The sequence below is a fragment of the Ascoidea rubescens genome (genome assembly GCF_001661345.1).
Source record: "Ascoidea rubescens DSM 1968 unplaced genomic scaffold ASCRUscaffold_9, whole genome shotgun sequence".
NCBI classification, from domain to species: Eukaryota; Fungi; Ascomycota; class Saccharomycetes; order Ascoideales; family Ascoideaceae; genus Ascoidea; species Ascoidea rubescens.
Window position 1 is genome coordinate 176,504 of NW_017962921.1, and position 15,665 is coordinate 192,168.

Consider the following 15,665-nt stretch of genomic DNA (forward strand, 5'->3'; position numbering starts at 1 on the left):
CAGTATATTTGAGAACTTAGATTAGGATCTAAGCACCTTTCACTGGATCAATCAGTGAAAGGTATTCAGCTTCATTAGTCAGCAACGACACTCAAGCCTTGTTGGTGGATGTGAAGCAACGAATCTTTCACTAATGATGAACATATGAAAACCAACTGAATCTCTATCGCCAATGTCTGCACCACATTTTGAGTCGATGGTTCCCACTAATTCCACTGATGAAGCAGCTTAGTATTGAACAGATAATGGGTTTGAGTCATTATATCTTAACACTTCTGCAGCAGATGTATTATGGATTTTGCATGTTGCAATAACTTATTGACTACGTTTCTCAACAGAAGAATGCCATCTCCTACCCTACGTTAATTTTTCCAAAAAGGGACGTTAAGTCAATTGATCTGCTTAGTCATGATTCATCAGCATCCAACGCAGAGGCATCTGATTCAAGTCGCACTTTGCATACATAATGACGATTGGTGTAGCCTGACATTGAGAACCCGCCTTTTTAGAATGTTGCTCCAGCATTCAGACGTGGGTCTCTGGAGATACTGATCCATGGTCGTAAATTTGCCCAAATTCAAGGCCAACAATAGAAACTGAATGTTCTCCAAAATGTTTGATTTTGATCAATCATCTGAAACATCATTTAGCTAGTTTGGCAGCTGCCTCTCATGATGCGGAAGTGATATGATGAACCATATATCATGCAAGAGCTCAGTGATGTTTGTTCCTTGAAAGATAATTTTAACTATCTGCGGCAACGTTCTTTGAAAGCGAAATGATTGCAAAGAATTAATCACTTTGTTGTACTGATAATGGGATGATTGGTTCTGTCTTTAAAATGATTTGTGGAACGTTCTGATTTTCAGTGAATCTTGCGAATTTGCAAATTCAGCTGGATGGTTTATGTTAATGGGATCATCGGTATCACGATCAATGAATGCGGCTGTCATATTCATTTCATGGCCCATCAATTACTTTGATGCTGCATCAGCAGGATGGATTAGAACACTCTCATTCTCAGTTAGCGGACTTCATGATTCAGTGTAATCAACTACTTGCAGCACAAAAAACTACTGAGCGACTGGTGATGCCTTAGCGGAATGCGCTGGTGCCGCCGACTTTTTTGTAGACAGTCAAGGAACTGCAACTAGTTTGGTTCTCAGCGAGGAAATCACTCAACTGGTCTGTAAGGTTCTGAAGAATTGCCTGAAGTTCTCATTCACAAGCCAGTCTGCTGATTGTGTCTGCCGAGTTGGGGTTATCAGTAGTAGCGGCAATAAGGGCAGCTGCCGTTTATGTCAGACCAGACCTGTTTTTAATGGAATATTTTCATTTATTCGTGAATCACTTAGGCCCAATTCTTATTTGATGAGAATCCTCTTGATGAGCTCTATTGGTTGTGCAAAGTTGGTCCCTATCATATTTTCCACTGCTGTTCTCATCAGCTACTTCGCTACTACCATTAGTGGATGCTACAAATATTTTCGAGTCCAATTCATTATCTTGGAGACAGTCTTTCTCTTCATCATCTGATCCGATGTCAATATTTTGGTCAACCATTTTGCTCTTCTCTTTCGATATATCGTCTGAACGCAATTACAGTTGTGTTTGCACTGTCATTGAGAAGAGTAGTCCCATTATTTCCATGTCACTAGCACCAATATTCGGAACACCCAAAATAGTAGGAGTTGTTGGTGGAATGCCAGCAATTGATGGCTCTTGAAGAGCGTACTTAGTTTCATCAAAGTGACAACACATCCTCCAAACATTACAGCTGTTAAAATGATTGCAGACTTATATGGTATTTACACTAATGTGGTAGCCACCAACAGCACCGAAGACACTTCTATCAAGTAACTTGGTTTGACTTATTTCTGTCGGGATCATGGCATTGGCAGCGCACTCAATCACCTTCAACATAGCAGTAATTGATATTTATTTTTGAAATATTTCGAATGATGTGGTCAAGCGAGCTCCTTATTTGGTGAAAACCAAAATCATCAATCACACAGCCCCGAGCACATCGGCAATCCCCAGGTAATCTGCAACAAGCGGCTTAATTATCGTTGCCCTTTCATTTGTCCCGACTGTTCGTTGCCACCGTTCAGCAGCATTACTGCAATGAGACTCGCAAAGATTCGACATTTCTTGTTTGGTTTCTTCAGATGAAAAAATCTCTTTGATCGGTTTGGATGGAAACTTGTTTTTAGTTCTGACTGTATGAGCAGTTTTATGAGATAGTCGTTGAGTGAATGTGATATTGTGTACTAAGATGGGAACAGCTAATAATCGAGTAGCATTTGGTGTAAGAACCAAATATCCGAGGATATCATGAACAACGGTGAGATAATATGCAGCTTCATCAGGAGCAACAACTGGAGTGGCTTGAACAGTATGAACAAGTCGAAGATCATGAACAGCATGGCGTGTCTTGTAGACGATTTCATAATAATTTTAGTTGCTTTTCTCTTATCAAGACTTATATTTTTAGTCAGCACCATCGAAAATGCCATAGATGTTGGCTATATTAGTCCCAAAAATTTCACCTGGTTCGTGTATACCATGATGCTATTTTGAGTTAAATAACGGAATAGAATATTGGAATCAACACATTTATGTTAAGCTGAAGCTGCTCTAATAGCTTCTCATGCACCATTCGAGCTAACACATTCATCTTTGAATGAGAACGACACCCCTATTTTTGTAGCACCCCAAATGGTAATTAAAATTCACGTAAAAGAGCATGAACATCATTTTCTACAATCAAGCATTGAGAATTATCGCGGATCCTGTATTTCTGGGATGGTCGAGAGTGTCACCAATACTAGCAATCATCCTGATGGCAATGTGAAGTCCTTGGAGCTGCTATCTTTAGCAGAATATAGTCGGGATGCTTCAAAGTAAAAGTGGAACCGTTTTGGTTTATCGTGAGCTAGATAGTTAACTTAATGGACCAAGCCATCGGCGACTGATCAACTTTGGGAGCATTCAGCACAGCCACAGCAGCCGAATCATCGGCTGGAGCAGATGATTTTGCAGAAAGCGGTCCTGGTACTACACACTCGTTAGACAAATGTCGTGTTCTCTCAGAGCGCTAATATGTTATTCATTTCTCAAGGTTTCTCTTAACTGGATCCGTGGCAATGATCACTGAGGGTGTTGAGCTTGACATACGGTCAGCTTCTTCTGCTGCAAAGACGCTTGGCCAGTTCCTTTTTGTCAGTGGATGTGATTGCCTGGGGGTGTGTATCCGCAGTAAGAACTTTATCTCCGTAGGTTGTTTCGGAAACAGAAGCAGCATTGAAAATAGCCGCAGCCTGATTAACTTTGTATACTTTGTAAATATTGCAATTGCTTTGAATAATAGATTTATTGTAATCTCAATTATTGGCAAATGTATTCCTCCATTTACTAGAGGGAAGTGATTTTGTCATAACAGTAGCATTCTCTCACCAATAGTACCTAAAGTTGGTCAAAGGTATGCAATACTGGGCAGGGGCACCACCCATTGTATGGCATCCCTTCCAATTCGGCATGGATTAATCAGCTAGTAACCAACGAATGGCAAATGGACTGTAACGTAGCTTTAATTCTTTGTGCATTATCATCATCCGCCAAAGTAGCACATTTTTTCATAAAGGCTTGAGCCAGCTGAGCAAACTAAGCAGCTGCAAGATAAAAGACCGAATCCAAAATAAGAAGGATAACACCATTCATTAGTTCCTCAGATTCTAGCAAAGGAACATTCCCAATCCGGTTCATAACCTGCGGTAGTGAATCGATGGTTATATTGTAAGGTATGGAAGTATATCATATAGGAAAGAAAAACGAAAAGAGGTTTTACGGCCAATTTATAGAAACCTGAGATGAATCTCAGAGGGGCGCCGGAGTGGTCAGATAGCAGTGAGCGAAGGACCAATTGTACACATGCGCAAGGCTCACTCAACATGATGGACATTGAGGGACCGAGTGTGGAGGTCTGACAAGCTGAAATCAGCCCCTCTTTACGCAGTGGTCTGAGCTCAACCGTTCGGAGCAATGCGGTGGAGCATTTCCGATAACCTGTGAAGAAGTGATGTCGTTGGCCGGAAAAAAGCAGCTCTGAACGGCAAGCTTGGGATCAAGAGATCTGCTCACTGGCAAAGTTTAGTGGCTTCAAATCTCAACTCCGGCCATGTAAACGGAAAGATCGCGTATGACGAAGGAAGGTGTATTTTGAAACTCCTGCCACTGGTTTGCCCTAGGACGGTTCTATCAATTTTGAATGCAACCAGAGAAGGGAAGTACGGTTTCTTCGTGCGTCAGAATGGTTATTTGGCCAATGTGCGAGGATGACTGTTCGAGAACTGCCGTTTATCTGATCCAACATTCTGGGCTGATCTAAAAACCTTATGATGAATAAAGCACTAAAGAAGAGAAAAGCATTGATATATTCACTGGGTATCCAATCAAATGCAGAACCAACAACTTTTCAATACAACAGTAAGCCCTCTGGGAATCAAGGAGAGAACCAGTGATGCAACAAATTTGTAGCTGTTGTTGAAATAATGTAGGGGCAATCAGTTGAACAACTGAGTTGCATGGCCGTAGCATATCCATCCAGAATTCAAACCCAAAATGAAAATGAAATAATAGCAAATTGAACCTAAACTACGAAAACAAAGAACTACACTGGACGCAGAGAAACAATTGAATAAGAAATGCAAACGCCGAAGTGCTCAACCGATTAGTGAACATATCAGCAAAGTCCTTTTTAGTATCCGCACTTGCAATAATAAAACCAACATTGCCCAACTCTCATATAAACTGATTCTTGCGGATAATATGGTTGAAGCATCTGTTACTAAAGTGATCATTGGCGAACTTGAAAAAATAATGGTGAATGATTAATGAATTAGGTTAATCGAAATTTGTATCAATTGACCTGAGTACCTGCATTGGGAAGCATGCTTTTTGAGCTTCTTCAGTGAGTCAAATTTATTCATTTTCACATCTCGGCAAGGCCTCACAAGCTGTCTTCATCCAGTTGCAAGCAACTGTCATTTGATTTCTGTTACTCATGGAACCGACAAATGAGTCCCGATCAGCAAAGTCTCCGGCGTAGTCACTGTCAGAGAGTCCAACTAACTCAACTGATGAAACAGGTATCTAATAATCAAATAATGAGATTGAGTTTAAGTAGCTTAACACTCTCGCAGCTCCATATAAATAGACCGACCAGCGAGCACCAAGAAATGCACTGTGTAACCAACCATGAATGAATTGTCATGCCGTGAACTGATGGCGTCAAGAGTTATCGATACAGAAATTCAGCTGCACACTGATAGCCTCAAAGATCTTCTTTCACAGCAATCTGTTTTCAGCAGCTCCTTCTATCGGTTAGCCATGAATCGCGTAGCCTGCGATTACGACTTATCTATTTGAAACCGATGATGCATCATTCCCGCAAAGCTTTCGTTGGATAACAAGGTACTTTCGTCCTTTTGAGCAACATCAAGTTCACAGTAGCCGCATGAAATAATTTTAAAACCTCTTATTTTGAGCCACGAACTGAAATTTGATTTGACTAACGTGACGATTTCATTGGATGATCTTTCAATGTCATTGATGCTAGAACAGAAGGATTGATTGCACAAATATTATATTTAATAAATGATTAAATAATGGTGTTTAATCGATTCCATCAACCTGAAATGGGATTTGAGCAGCTAGTTGGCCTCATAGAAAATGAGCAGTTGTTGCTGACTCCTTTGTAATCACCCATCGACAACCAGAAAGTCATTTTAAGATGGATGATCGACCAGCAAGTATCGTTTGATTTAATGCACTACCTTAAGCTTTGATTGACAGGATTTGGCAGAATCGATGGGCATAATTTCCTTTAAGTGTAATGTCGCCATTAATGGCAGCAGCCAAATATGTCAGAGCACCCCAGCCTCTAAAATGCATTTTGAGTGTTTTATTAGTTATATAGATCCAATTTTGATTTCTTGAAGATCTGCTTGACGAAGTCTTTTCGATCCAGTAAATTGGTCAATTTCGGATTCAGCTCCGGTGTTTGCAGGAACAACTTGATTATCATCGCCTCTAGATTCAACTGACTTGATCGAGTTCAATTCAAAGTGATTCGGTGAATGATTCGCATCATCATTTCCGCTGATCTCGATATTTACATAATTCACTTTGGAATAATTTTGATACGAGTCCTTCCAAGCAAATGCAGTTTTCCTATCTTAATCATTAGTTCTGTGTGGTAAGTATTCCCCTTGAAGAACATGAAGAAATTGCGCCACTAGATCGGCAGAGGCAATGGTGAGCCTCATCACAGTCAATAATGGCTCTTCACCAGGAAGTTTTGTTTCATCAAAAAGATAAGAAACCTGAATACAAGACAAGTCTTATGTGAATTGTAAGTTCAGTAGGGCTCTCTTCCAACGTCGTAGTCAACAGAAACACTTAGGGCATTTGCATTACGTATCATGTTTCCTGATATGTTTGGACTTCATGCAATAAGCAGCACATCCATGCAGGTTGAACACAGCAGAAATTGACTTTCATTCATGAATTAGTTCAAAAGGTGAAATCCACAGAGTGCCATGTTTTCGTGTAATCAAATTCATTGGAAATTTAGGACACATCACTACTTCATTCCAGGAATGATCAGGAACAGTTGCTTCAATTATCATTGTCATGGCTTTGTTTTGATTGATCTCCGCCAACGAAGAGCGACCTGATTTGAAACAGACTGGAAGGACACCGCCAATCCATGATTGATTCCTTCAGTTTGACGAGAATCATTGAAGGGCTTGAATGCCAACATGGTAACAGATTTGACAGTATGAATGGATTTATCCAATAATAATTGAGTAGGTTTAATACAATAGACCTATTATCCAGGAGCTTTTGATAATGTACCATTTTGTGCAACAACATTATATTTAGAGTCATCTTCAGCAATGATGAGGAAATAGCAATTGTCATTACCAGCAGCAACTGGAATTGGCCCAAGTCTATGATCATGATAATCACCCAAAGAAACAGTGGCCCGTTTTGGGGACGACATATTAATGATTTTGGTCGTTTGTCTTTGAAGAAAATACTTGCATTCCAAAGCAGCAGCACTAGAAACGCCATTGATTAAATCTATTGTTTGCAACAGTCTTACCTGGAGGACCTGACAATGATGCCTAAGTGTAGCACTGGACACAACAGCTGATGGAGCATTGTGTGATACATATTGGTTGAAGCTGCTCTCCTACCAGTTATATCTCATTCATGTATCCACAAAGTTGCTTGAATGAAAATCAGGTCATTTATCTGCAGCAGCTCCGAATGAAATTGAACTCTCACCATTATGAGTAGAAAACCACTGTTTATTGATCTTCTTTTCAAAGGAATAACAGTTCCAATATTATTGACATGACCGGCGGTGTCAGCAATAGCATCAGTTTCACCAAATGAAAACTTTAGTAGTTCAACCGACGTTCGTCAACCTAACCATGTTGGTTTGCGCATAATTTCAATAGACCTGTGTGGATTTGAACATCACCTAGCCAGCTAGTTGCAACAATTAAGCGAACAGTGTGGAATTTCATTGAAAGCATCAACAACTGCGACAGCAGATGTAGCGTTAGGTGGATTTGATGATGAAACAGGAACTGGCACTGGTTCCAAACACTCAGTTGCCAAGTGAATACTCTTGTTACAACGGTTGCATGTCATTTTATTATGTTTTGGCTTTTCAATTGTGTGCTATTAACTGAGATTATTTGTTTCAGACTATGCTACAGGCAGTGTATCAATATCATTTTGACCGGCCAAAGCCTTACCATCAATATACACAATTTTGGAAGGGTCGGAAAATTGAGCAAATACTGGTTTGATGTCTGTGGTGTGCGAAACAGAAACCGCGCAGACAATAGCGCCGGCTGGATGAACTTTCTACACCTTCAAAATATTTCAACTAATTTCACTGAAGCACTGATGGTTATCCTTTTGCTAGATTAATGTATTTCTACCAAATTCCAAATACCGATTCTGGTAACGATAACAGCAGCCTGAACGGCAGTAGTACCATAATTGATTTGCAACTAAAGTAATACAAGACTGGTATATTACCCATTGCATTGCTCCTTTTCCAATACAGCGGAAATCAATTCTGTTGTATGCAACATATGGCTATTGAGACCCAACCCAAAGTTATCGTTTTCTGTGCCAACATCATCAACATGTAGAACACTGTTTTTCTTAAAGGTTTGAGCAATCGCACCAAACAGAGCAGTTTGAGAAGAGCAGACCGATCACAAAATAGAAAGGTTAGCAACATCTGTGAACTACTCTGATTGTTAGGAGAAAAAAAAAAGAATTTAGCTGATATTCTCCTGTAGCACATCCATCATAATATAATGAGGTAAAACGGAATATAAAAACAGAACGGAGAGGAAAACGGCAGCTTTCTTCATGGAAACTGGTAGATCACAATGACTCACAGGAGCAAAGCGGTGACAGACACCAAGGAGCCGAATCTAGGCAATGTGGAGGGTCTGAACGGATATTCCCAAGATCTTAAAGCAGTCCATTTCATACTGACTGTTCCATGAGCCGTGCAGAGCAGTTAGGTTTTCCTTTAACATTGAATATCTAATATCCTTAACTGCTTTCTTTTAACCTGATGATTGGGGAGCCGATGTATGGAATTCTTCTTCTTCGCTTAAATTCATTTGGTTTGCCATAGGAAATAAGCTTTTAAATCTTTGTAGGTTGTCCAAATGTATGAGAAAACAGTGGGAGTGATATATATATATATTGAGACCGAAAGATCCAACTTTTTTTGAGTAACAGGATCCACTGAGGAATGTGATTCTGCGTGAATATCTTTAACATCACCTGTGATCGCCTTGGTTGGTTGAAGTTCAACTTCTTCAACAACTGGAATGATATCAATGGATTTAAGTTACCATCTTTACCAGTATTAAAAGGAATTATTGTGCTCCAGTTATATCGTTTCATGCTCAAATGATCTTTTTCAGTTGGCCTGCTATCATTCATCAGCCGTCTGAGTTCTATCAACGAGCTGTTATCAAAATTAAATAGAATTTCAGTAAGCCAGTTAATGATTTTTGATGATTCCACCATTTGATACGTAACAGGGCTTTCAACATCTTTAACAAACGGACCTGCAACTAATTGTCATCTTTCGATTGATCATAGAATAGAGGTATAACAAATAACATCGTGGAATGGTACACTCAAATCAATATCCTTTTCACTATCGATTGTTCTTTGGTTGACACCGATAGTTGAGACTGAACTAAAACATTATGAGTTGCTAAACAAATAGTTGGGCTATCAATAAAGCTGTGTTGAGCGTCGACATTATGAGAAGCTTTTGAGTTATTTGATTTGAATGGAGATGTTTGGCCCGTCGTTCTGAAAATCCTTGTTTTGAAATATGTTTTCAAAGTTCTTCACAATAATTAATGCAAATACTATAAATGAACTATAACCAAGCTATGTACCGTCGATTTTTTTTGTGAAAAGTATTTTGTAAGATATTGTGATTGAAAGCAATCATTTGAACACCAAATGGATTAATTAGTTCAAGATCTTTTATTGTTTGTGAAGGCATTTGTTATGATGACTCATAATCATAATCCATTGGAATATACTATTTCAGATAGATAGAGCGTTCAATTGACATATTCCAACATTGATATAAAAGAGTGCCACAAATGAATTACTGTTTCTTCTTTTGATTCGTTTACATGTTTTGATATTCACCCGATGCTTTTTCAACGAAGTATGAGATGCAATGGCTTATTGGATGTAGCGGATTTCAACGCAAAAAGTTTCAAAGACATCGGCATCAAATTATTCTTTTTTTTGATAGCACAACGTGATAGCTTTGCCAAGCAACGTGTAGTGGCAAATACATAATTGTACGTTAAAGCAACAAAGAATATAGCAACAAAATCCATACATGCATTGCCAGCCCCTTTGATAAAGAACTGGGTTAGATCACTACCCTTAGCACAGCACACCGGAGACAGAGTCCGAGGCACCGAATGTACATATACGAAAGACTTGCCGCTGCCTCTTTAAGCTGAGTAATCAATCCCGAGTCATTCGGGTCAATGTTGTCAAGCATGTTACAGAAAGTGCAAATAACAGTTATCGCTGGCGAAGCGGCTTTCAACTGCGAGTGCACATCATCTTCTTTAGGGATGCGCTCACGGGCGGCATGAATTTACATGCAAACTCTATCAATGCCATATAAAGAAATGTTAATGGAAGAAATAAAGCGGGCGTGATTCACCTACTTCCATCTCCGTTTTACAACAAAGGCTGTTTTGTGATTCAACCAATGAGACATGAAGTGGTCGATTGATTGTGCGTCAAAATCGATGCCGGAAAAGTTCGTTAACTTGTTTGTTCGGGTCCATCCATTGGTCTAATCCACTGTTCAAGTTTCACTCATGGACTGCTGAGTATCACCAAACGATAAACCAGAGAAATAGATTAAAAACATTAAAGAATAGAGAAAACAAGCACAAAAGAAGGTATTTTTCAATTTGAACTTTAACATTCTGTAAATGAGAAATACCCCCAGTGGTAGAAATATTTACTAACCGATCTAAATAAAATATAACTCAAGTCAGTCAAACAAATGTAGGAGATGATGTAGCATGAGCAACAAAGAATCAAACAAGCAATAACAATGAAATAAATTTGAAACAAGAGAATCATGAAGATCAGAACATCAACTAATGAATGATACACCCAATATGATGAGATATTTGGGCATTGGAGCCCTTAGCTCTTTAGTGAGCGTTTCAACAGCATTACTTTATGTATCAACACTGGAGTGACTGACAGCATCACTGCACAACGCTGTCTAACTGCGATCCCTGAATGGAATATGATAACTGTTTCGGCGATTGGTGTGGTAGTTATTCAACTTGTAGCGGACTTGGTAAGACAATAGATATCTGTTGCATTGATATTTGTACCGATATAATTGAAAACGTTCGTTTGGAAGACAGGATCTTTGACCGCATCGGTGAGCGAACTGAATTCAGCTTCACAAGTCAGCAAGGACACTGATGTCTGCTTTTTGGTGGTACAGGTAACTCGCTTTTGACAATTGAGAATGTTGTATGCACCAACTGACTTTTGATGACCAATATATTCCGTCCAATCACAGTGAGAGTATCCAGTAAACTCAATGATTGAAATGGCTTTGAATTGATTTGTTAATGGGATGATAGCCTAATCTCTTACCACTTTCATTGCACCATTTAAATTGATAAAGAAAAATAGACTGAAATATTGTCTGTGATACACATCAACAAAGCAATATTGCCGCGGAAATAAATTGCGGCGACAAAAAACGCTCCGGCGATTGAGCTATGTTGTCATGATTCCTGCGCATCACACTCCAGTCCGTCTATTTCTAGTGCACCCTGAATTGGTTATTGTCGTTTGGGGTGGTCTCTCAACAAGACTAATCAATTTGAATTGTTGAAACACCCTTCAGACGTCCGTCTGCAGAAATACCGAAATTCCTTTGTTATTTTGACGGTCTTCATCCCAAAACCCGATTGGGATGTACTGCAAGATCTTTTATTTCGAACAACGAAGTGAGATATCACTTCATCAGCTTAACCATGGCATGTGATGAGGCGCGATTAAAAAACTCAGTCAGGTGAAATACAAGCGGGCGGTGTGTTTGTTCGTTGAAAGATAAAAAAGTCCAAGCTGTTGTGAGGATCTACAGATCTCAGATCTTTTGAGCAGACTTGACATGTTTTTGTCTCAAATGTGCTGAATGGTTCCGTCCGTAATTTGATGGGTGTAACTCGGGGTCATGAAGAGCATCCTTCCATTAACGATTTCAAGCGGTTGTTAAATGTAAGTATTTGCGTCGATATCACTATGAGGAAAATCAGTAGGACAACATTATTGATGAACCTTGATCATCTCTGATGCTGAAAAAGCATGATAGATCTTATCAATTGCAAACGTCAATACTGAATTAAATGGGTTTTGTTAATGAATGACGTTAAGCTGAGACAGCCCTTTAGCAGCAAGTCTGGCTTTAGCCGAATCACCAGTTGCTGCTGGCGTCATTGAAATGATCCAACAATTGGAAGCGAGTCTGCTTTCGCAAAAAGCCATCAGCAACAACTAAGGATTTCTAACTAGCATTGCGAGAAGCTCCGATTCACATACAACTTTGCAGTTTGGGTCTGAAAGATTTGGATTAACAGAACTAGCCGTATCAAGGGCAGTAAGAAGAAACTTCAGAGGAGCCCTGTCTTGAATAGTACGACCTGGAATATAAGAAAGCCATTTATTTACATTTTTACTGTTATCGCAATTCTTTTGACTAAACCCATTGGCTTTAGCAAAATGGATTTATTAGATTCTGCACACATTTCAGCATGATCAACCTGATCCTTACCATCAGGTGATGTGACAGATTTTTCTTGAGCATGGTTCATTCTCATCCACCGAAGCTTCTCTGTTATTATAAAAGTTGATCTGAATAAAATCTTTTTCCTCATTCAAGTTATTAGTTGATGGATTTTTTAAAGCGATGACTTCAGTCATATTTGTCATTGACGGTAGTAGAAAAATTTCCCCCATAAGATCAGCCGCCATAAGTCTAACTGCAACTGCAATTTAAGCGAATATGTAATTCTTCATGAGATCGTTAACCGTTGTAACTAGCTACTTTTAATTGAATGTCATAAAATTAAATAGTAGAGCCACAGAACATTCAATAAATAAAAAATGGGTTTTTGAGCAAAGATAGTGTAATTTGAAGTAAGAATTGAATCACTTCACGCATAAATAAATCAAGAGTAAATGTAAAAATAGAATAACTTTAACTGAAAGTAATCAAATTAAGATGCAGATTATTGGAAAAGTTTAATCAATCACATCATTTGCTCAAACACTGGAATGTAGAAGATGTAAAATTAACAGCTGTTGTGAACTCGCTACTTGGACTCATTGAAAAAGATATTTGGAAAATGAGTGACTTGAAGGCAATAAATAGACATTTTTCGCACTTCCAACGAAATCCAAATTTAGATTGTATTGATGAAAATAAATAAATTTAAATTAGTGGTTTTAAAAATGTTTCAAACGTAGTTGCTTCGTCATACTTGGTAAGAAAATCAGCGAGATTCCCTTCTTGTACAGAGAACTCTGATTGATTTTATTACTGCAAATAAGTCCTCTAATAGCATTAATTATCAAATAAATATCTTGAAACGAGTATTAGTGTAAAGATGTAAAAAATGTGTGAAGGACAATTTATCATAGTTATATAGATTAATAAAAGCAACTGGTGCTTTTAGGCCATCAGATATGCTTTGAAAAAATAATCCACTTTATATTGTTTTAGCTCACCAAAGAAATTCAGGATTTGTGGATCACAAAAACACAAGTCATTGTTTGTTCAAAGACAATAAAAGCAAGTTACTAATTAATTTTGGGAAGAGGCCATTTTGAGAAATTTTTGTGTGTGTACGACTTGGTCAATCGCATTCACTAACAGCTGCTACTCGAAAACGTTTAGCGCAGGATATCCTCTGAATGTTGCATGATCTCTTTTGTCAAAAGCATTGAAATCTCGTTCATTTATTTGAATATTCAGTTTATCCTCCCAAAAGGGCAAATCGTTTCTATCTCCAACACATTGTAACACTGTGATAACACCAAATAAATGCTGTTAGTAGGACTAACTGTCCAATTTCTCAAAGTTGATGAAGCAAAAGAAATATCATATCTGGCAGTACTTGCCTTGAAATGTGATGTACCAACAATTGATCTATATCATGAATGACCTTTTCCACCTAGGACCTTTGACTGCCCATCATTTTCAAAGTTTTTGGATGGAGGAAGATTTCATTGATTTAATCTTTGAACTTAAAAAGCGGATTGAATCATCTCAACAGAGTTATTAGAAGAAATCTTGCATCCAATAGTTGTTTGCTCATTATTAATTTTAAGGTAATATTTGGTAAATCTTATAACATTTTTTGGAAAGTTGCTAATTAATAATGTCATTGTTTTCACAATTTATTGGTTTTTTTATCCTCCAATTTAAATATGATCAACACAGAAAAAATTATGCTTCTCGAAGTATAAAAGAAGCATGGATTGCCCAAAGTTTTAGATTAGCTATATCTAGCTTGTGGAACCGTTTTGAATGAATTAAACTAACGTTGGGCAGCTTGCATCAAACCGTTGAATTAGCTTTTCTATGTGCATCCATTATCTTCTCATGGAGATGTTCAAATAAAAGGATCAGCAAAAACGGGATAGTCAATTGGTGCAATCAAGAACGCTGCCTTGGCATCAAAGAAGCGGAAACTGCAATTGTCCGTAGTGGTAACCGAAAGCATTAATTTCCACGTATCTTATTTGAACGGTGGTGCATAATCATGAATTTAACTAAGGCCAATTTTTTAAAGAAATCTTTTACCACCAAATTTTTGTCAAATTGTTTAGAATCATTTGTGACAAGATCAACATTGAATACACTTGTTTTTAAGGCAATTTTTTCTGTCTCCGATGCTCTTCAAAATGATGAAAACCCCTCATGATCATCAATTCAACTGATTTTGTTTGCCGTGGCAGATCTGCTTTTTGATTTTTGTGCGCATGTTAAAAATTGTCAGAATAATGCTTGAATGATATAATAAGATTTCGATGCCATTGATTGCGCCTCTTCAACAACAAATGGAACCGATTAGGTTGGAAAAGCTCCGTGAGCAAGTTGAGGTTCACCGGTATTTGCTTCAGTTGGTTGATCTTCAATTTTTTCATCAATTGGTGATAATTAGTATTGATTACTGTAAACATCATTTTGACTACTATGCCATGTCATTGTTTAATTTGCTTCGGCTTTTGAAACAATAAATTTTTCCAGGTGGTTTGGTAATGTTAATATTTGGTCTGAGTTCCATCAAAGATTTGCTATCAATATCAGGTAGTTTGTAAGAATGGTGATTGTTTAATAACATTGATTGAACAATTTTGAAAGAAACAAACACTTTGAAGATGGCCAGCAAAATGAGAACAGCATTCGAATGTTTTCGGGGAGTGATGATGTACGAGAGAAATTATTTATAAAATTGTACAACGGTTCACTCACCTCAATAATGTTTTTATTAATACTTTTGTAGTTTGGCTTGAACAGTTAGTATCAATCATAATAATAGATTCTTGGAGTAGGCGTCAAATTATCAGTGAAACGGTTTGGAGCTTTGATGTGTTCAACTGGAATTAAATGATTTGATTGAAACGAACTAATCTGATTGATTGTGGCGTCTGAAGTTGTTTTGGGAACTTTTTTTGAGTTCTTGTCTGAAATAGATGCAATTCTGTTTGACGAATGAAACAAATAGATGCACCATTGATGTCTTTCGTTCAAATGTCTTGGCAGACATTATGATTTAAAATAAACATTTGAGCAGCAAGTGGAACAGCGATGTTAGCATGCTTTTGGGCTGTTTAAGCATTACCCATCAAGCTTTATATTTTTTATTGACTGCAATATAATTGTGCCAAAACTTCAATTTCTAAACGCAAATTTCAAGATTGATTAGGAACATTATAGTCAATGATTAGTTCCTTGATTTTTTTTT

The 15,665-nt window shown here is 38.0% G+C and overlaps 1 protein-coding gene across 1 annotated transcript; it reads right to left on the reverse strand.

The window, feature by feature from the left end:
• Nucleotides 1-1,347: 1,347 nt before the first annotated feature.
• ASCRUDRAFT_8838 (uncharacterized protein) lies at nucleotides 1,348-7,066 on the reverse strand (the record flags this gene model as incomplete). Its single annotated transcript, XM_020194993.1, has 4 exons — nucleotides 1,348-1,589; nucleotides 2,121-2,387; nucleotides 6,011-6,235; nucleotides 6,919-7,066. 4 exons carry the CDS (start codon nucleotides 7,064-7,066, stop codon nucleotides 1,348-1,350), a joined length of 882 nt encoding a protein of 293 aa, XP_020046370.1.
• Nucleotides 7,067-15,665: the final 8,599 nt, after the last annotated feature.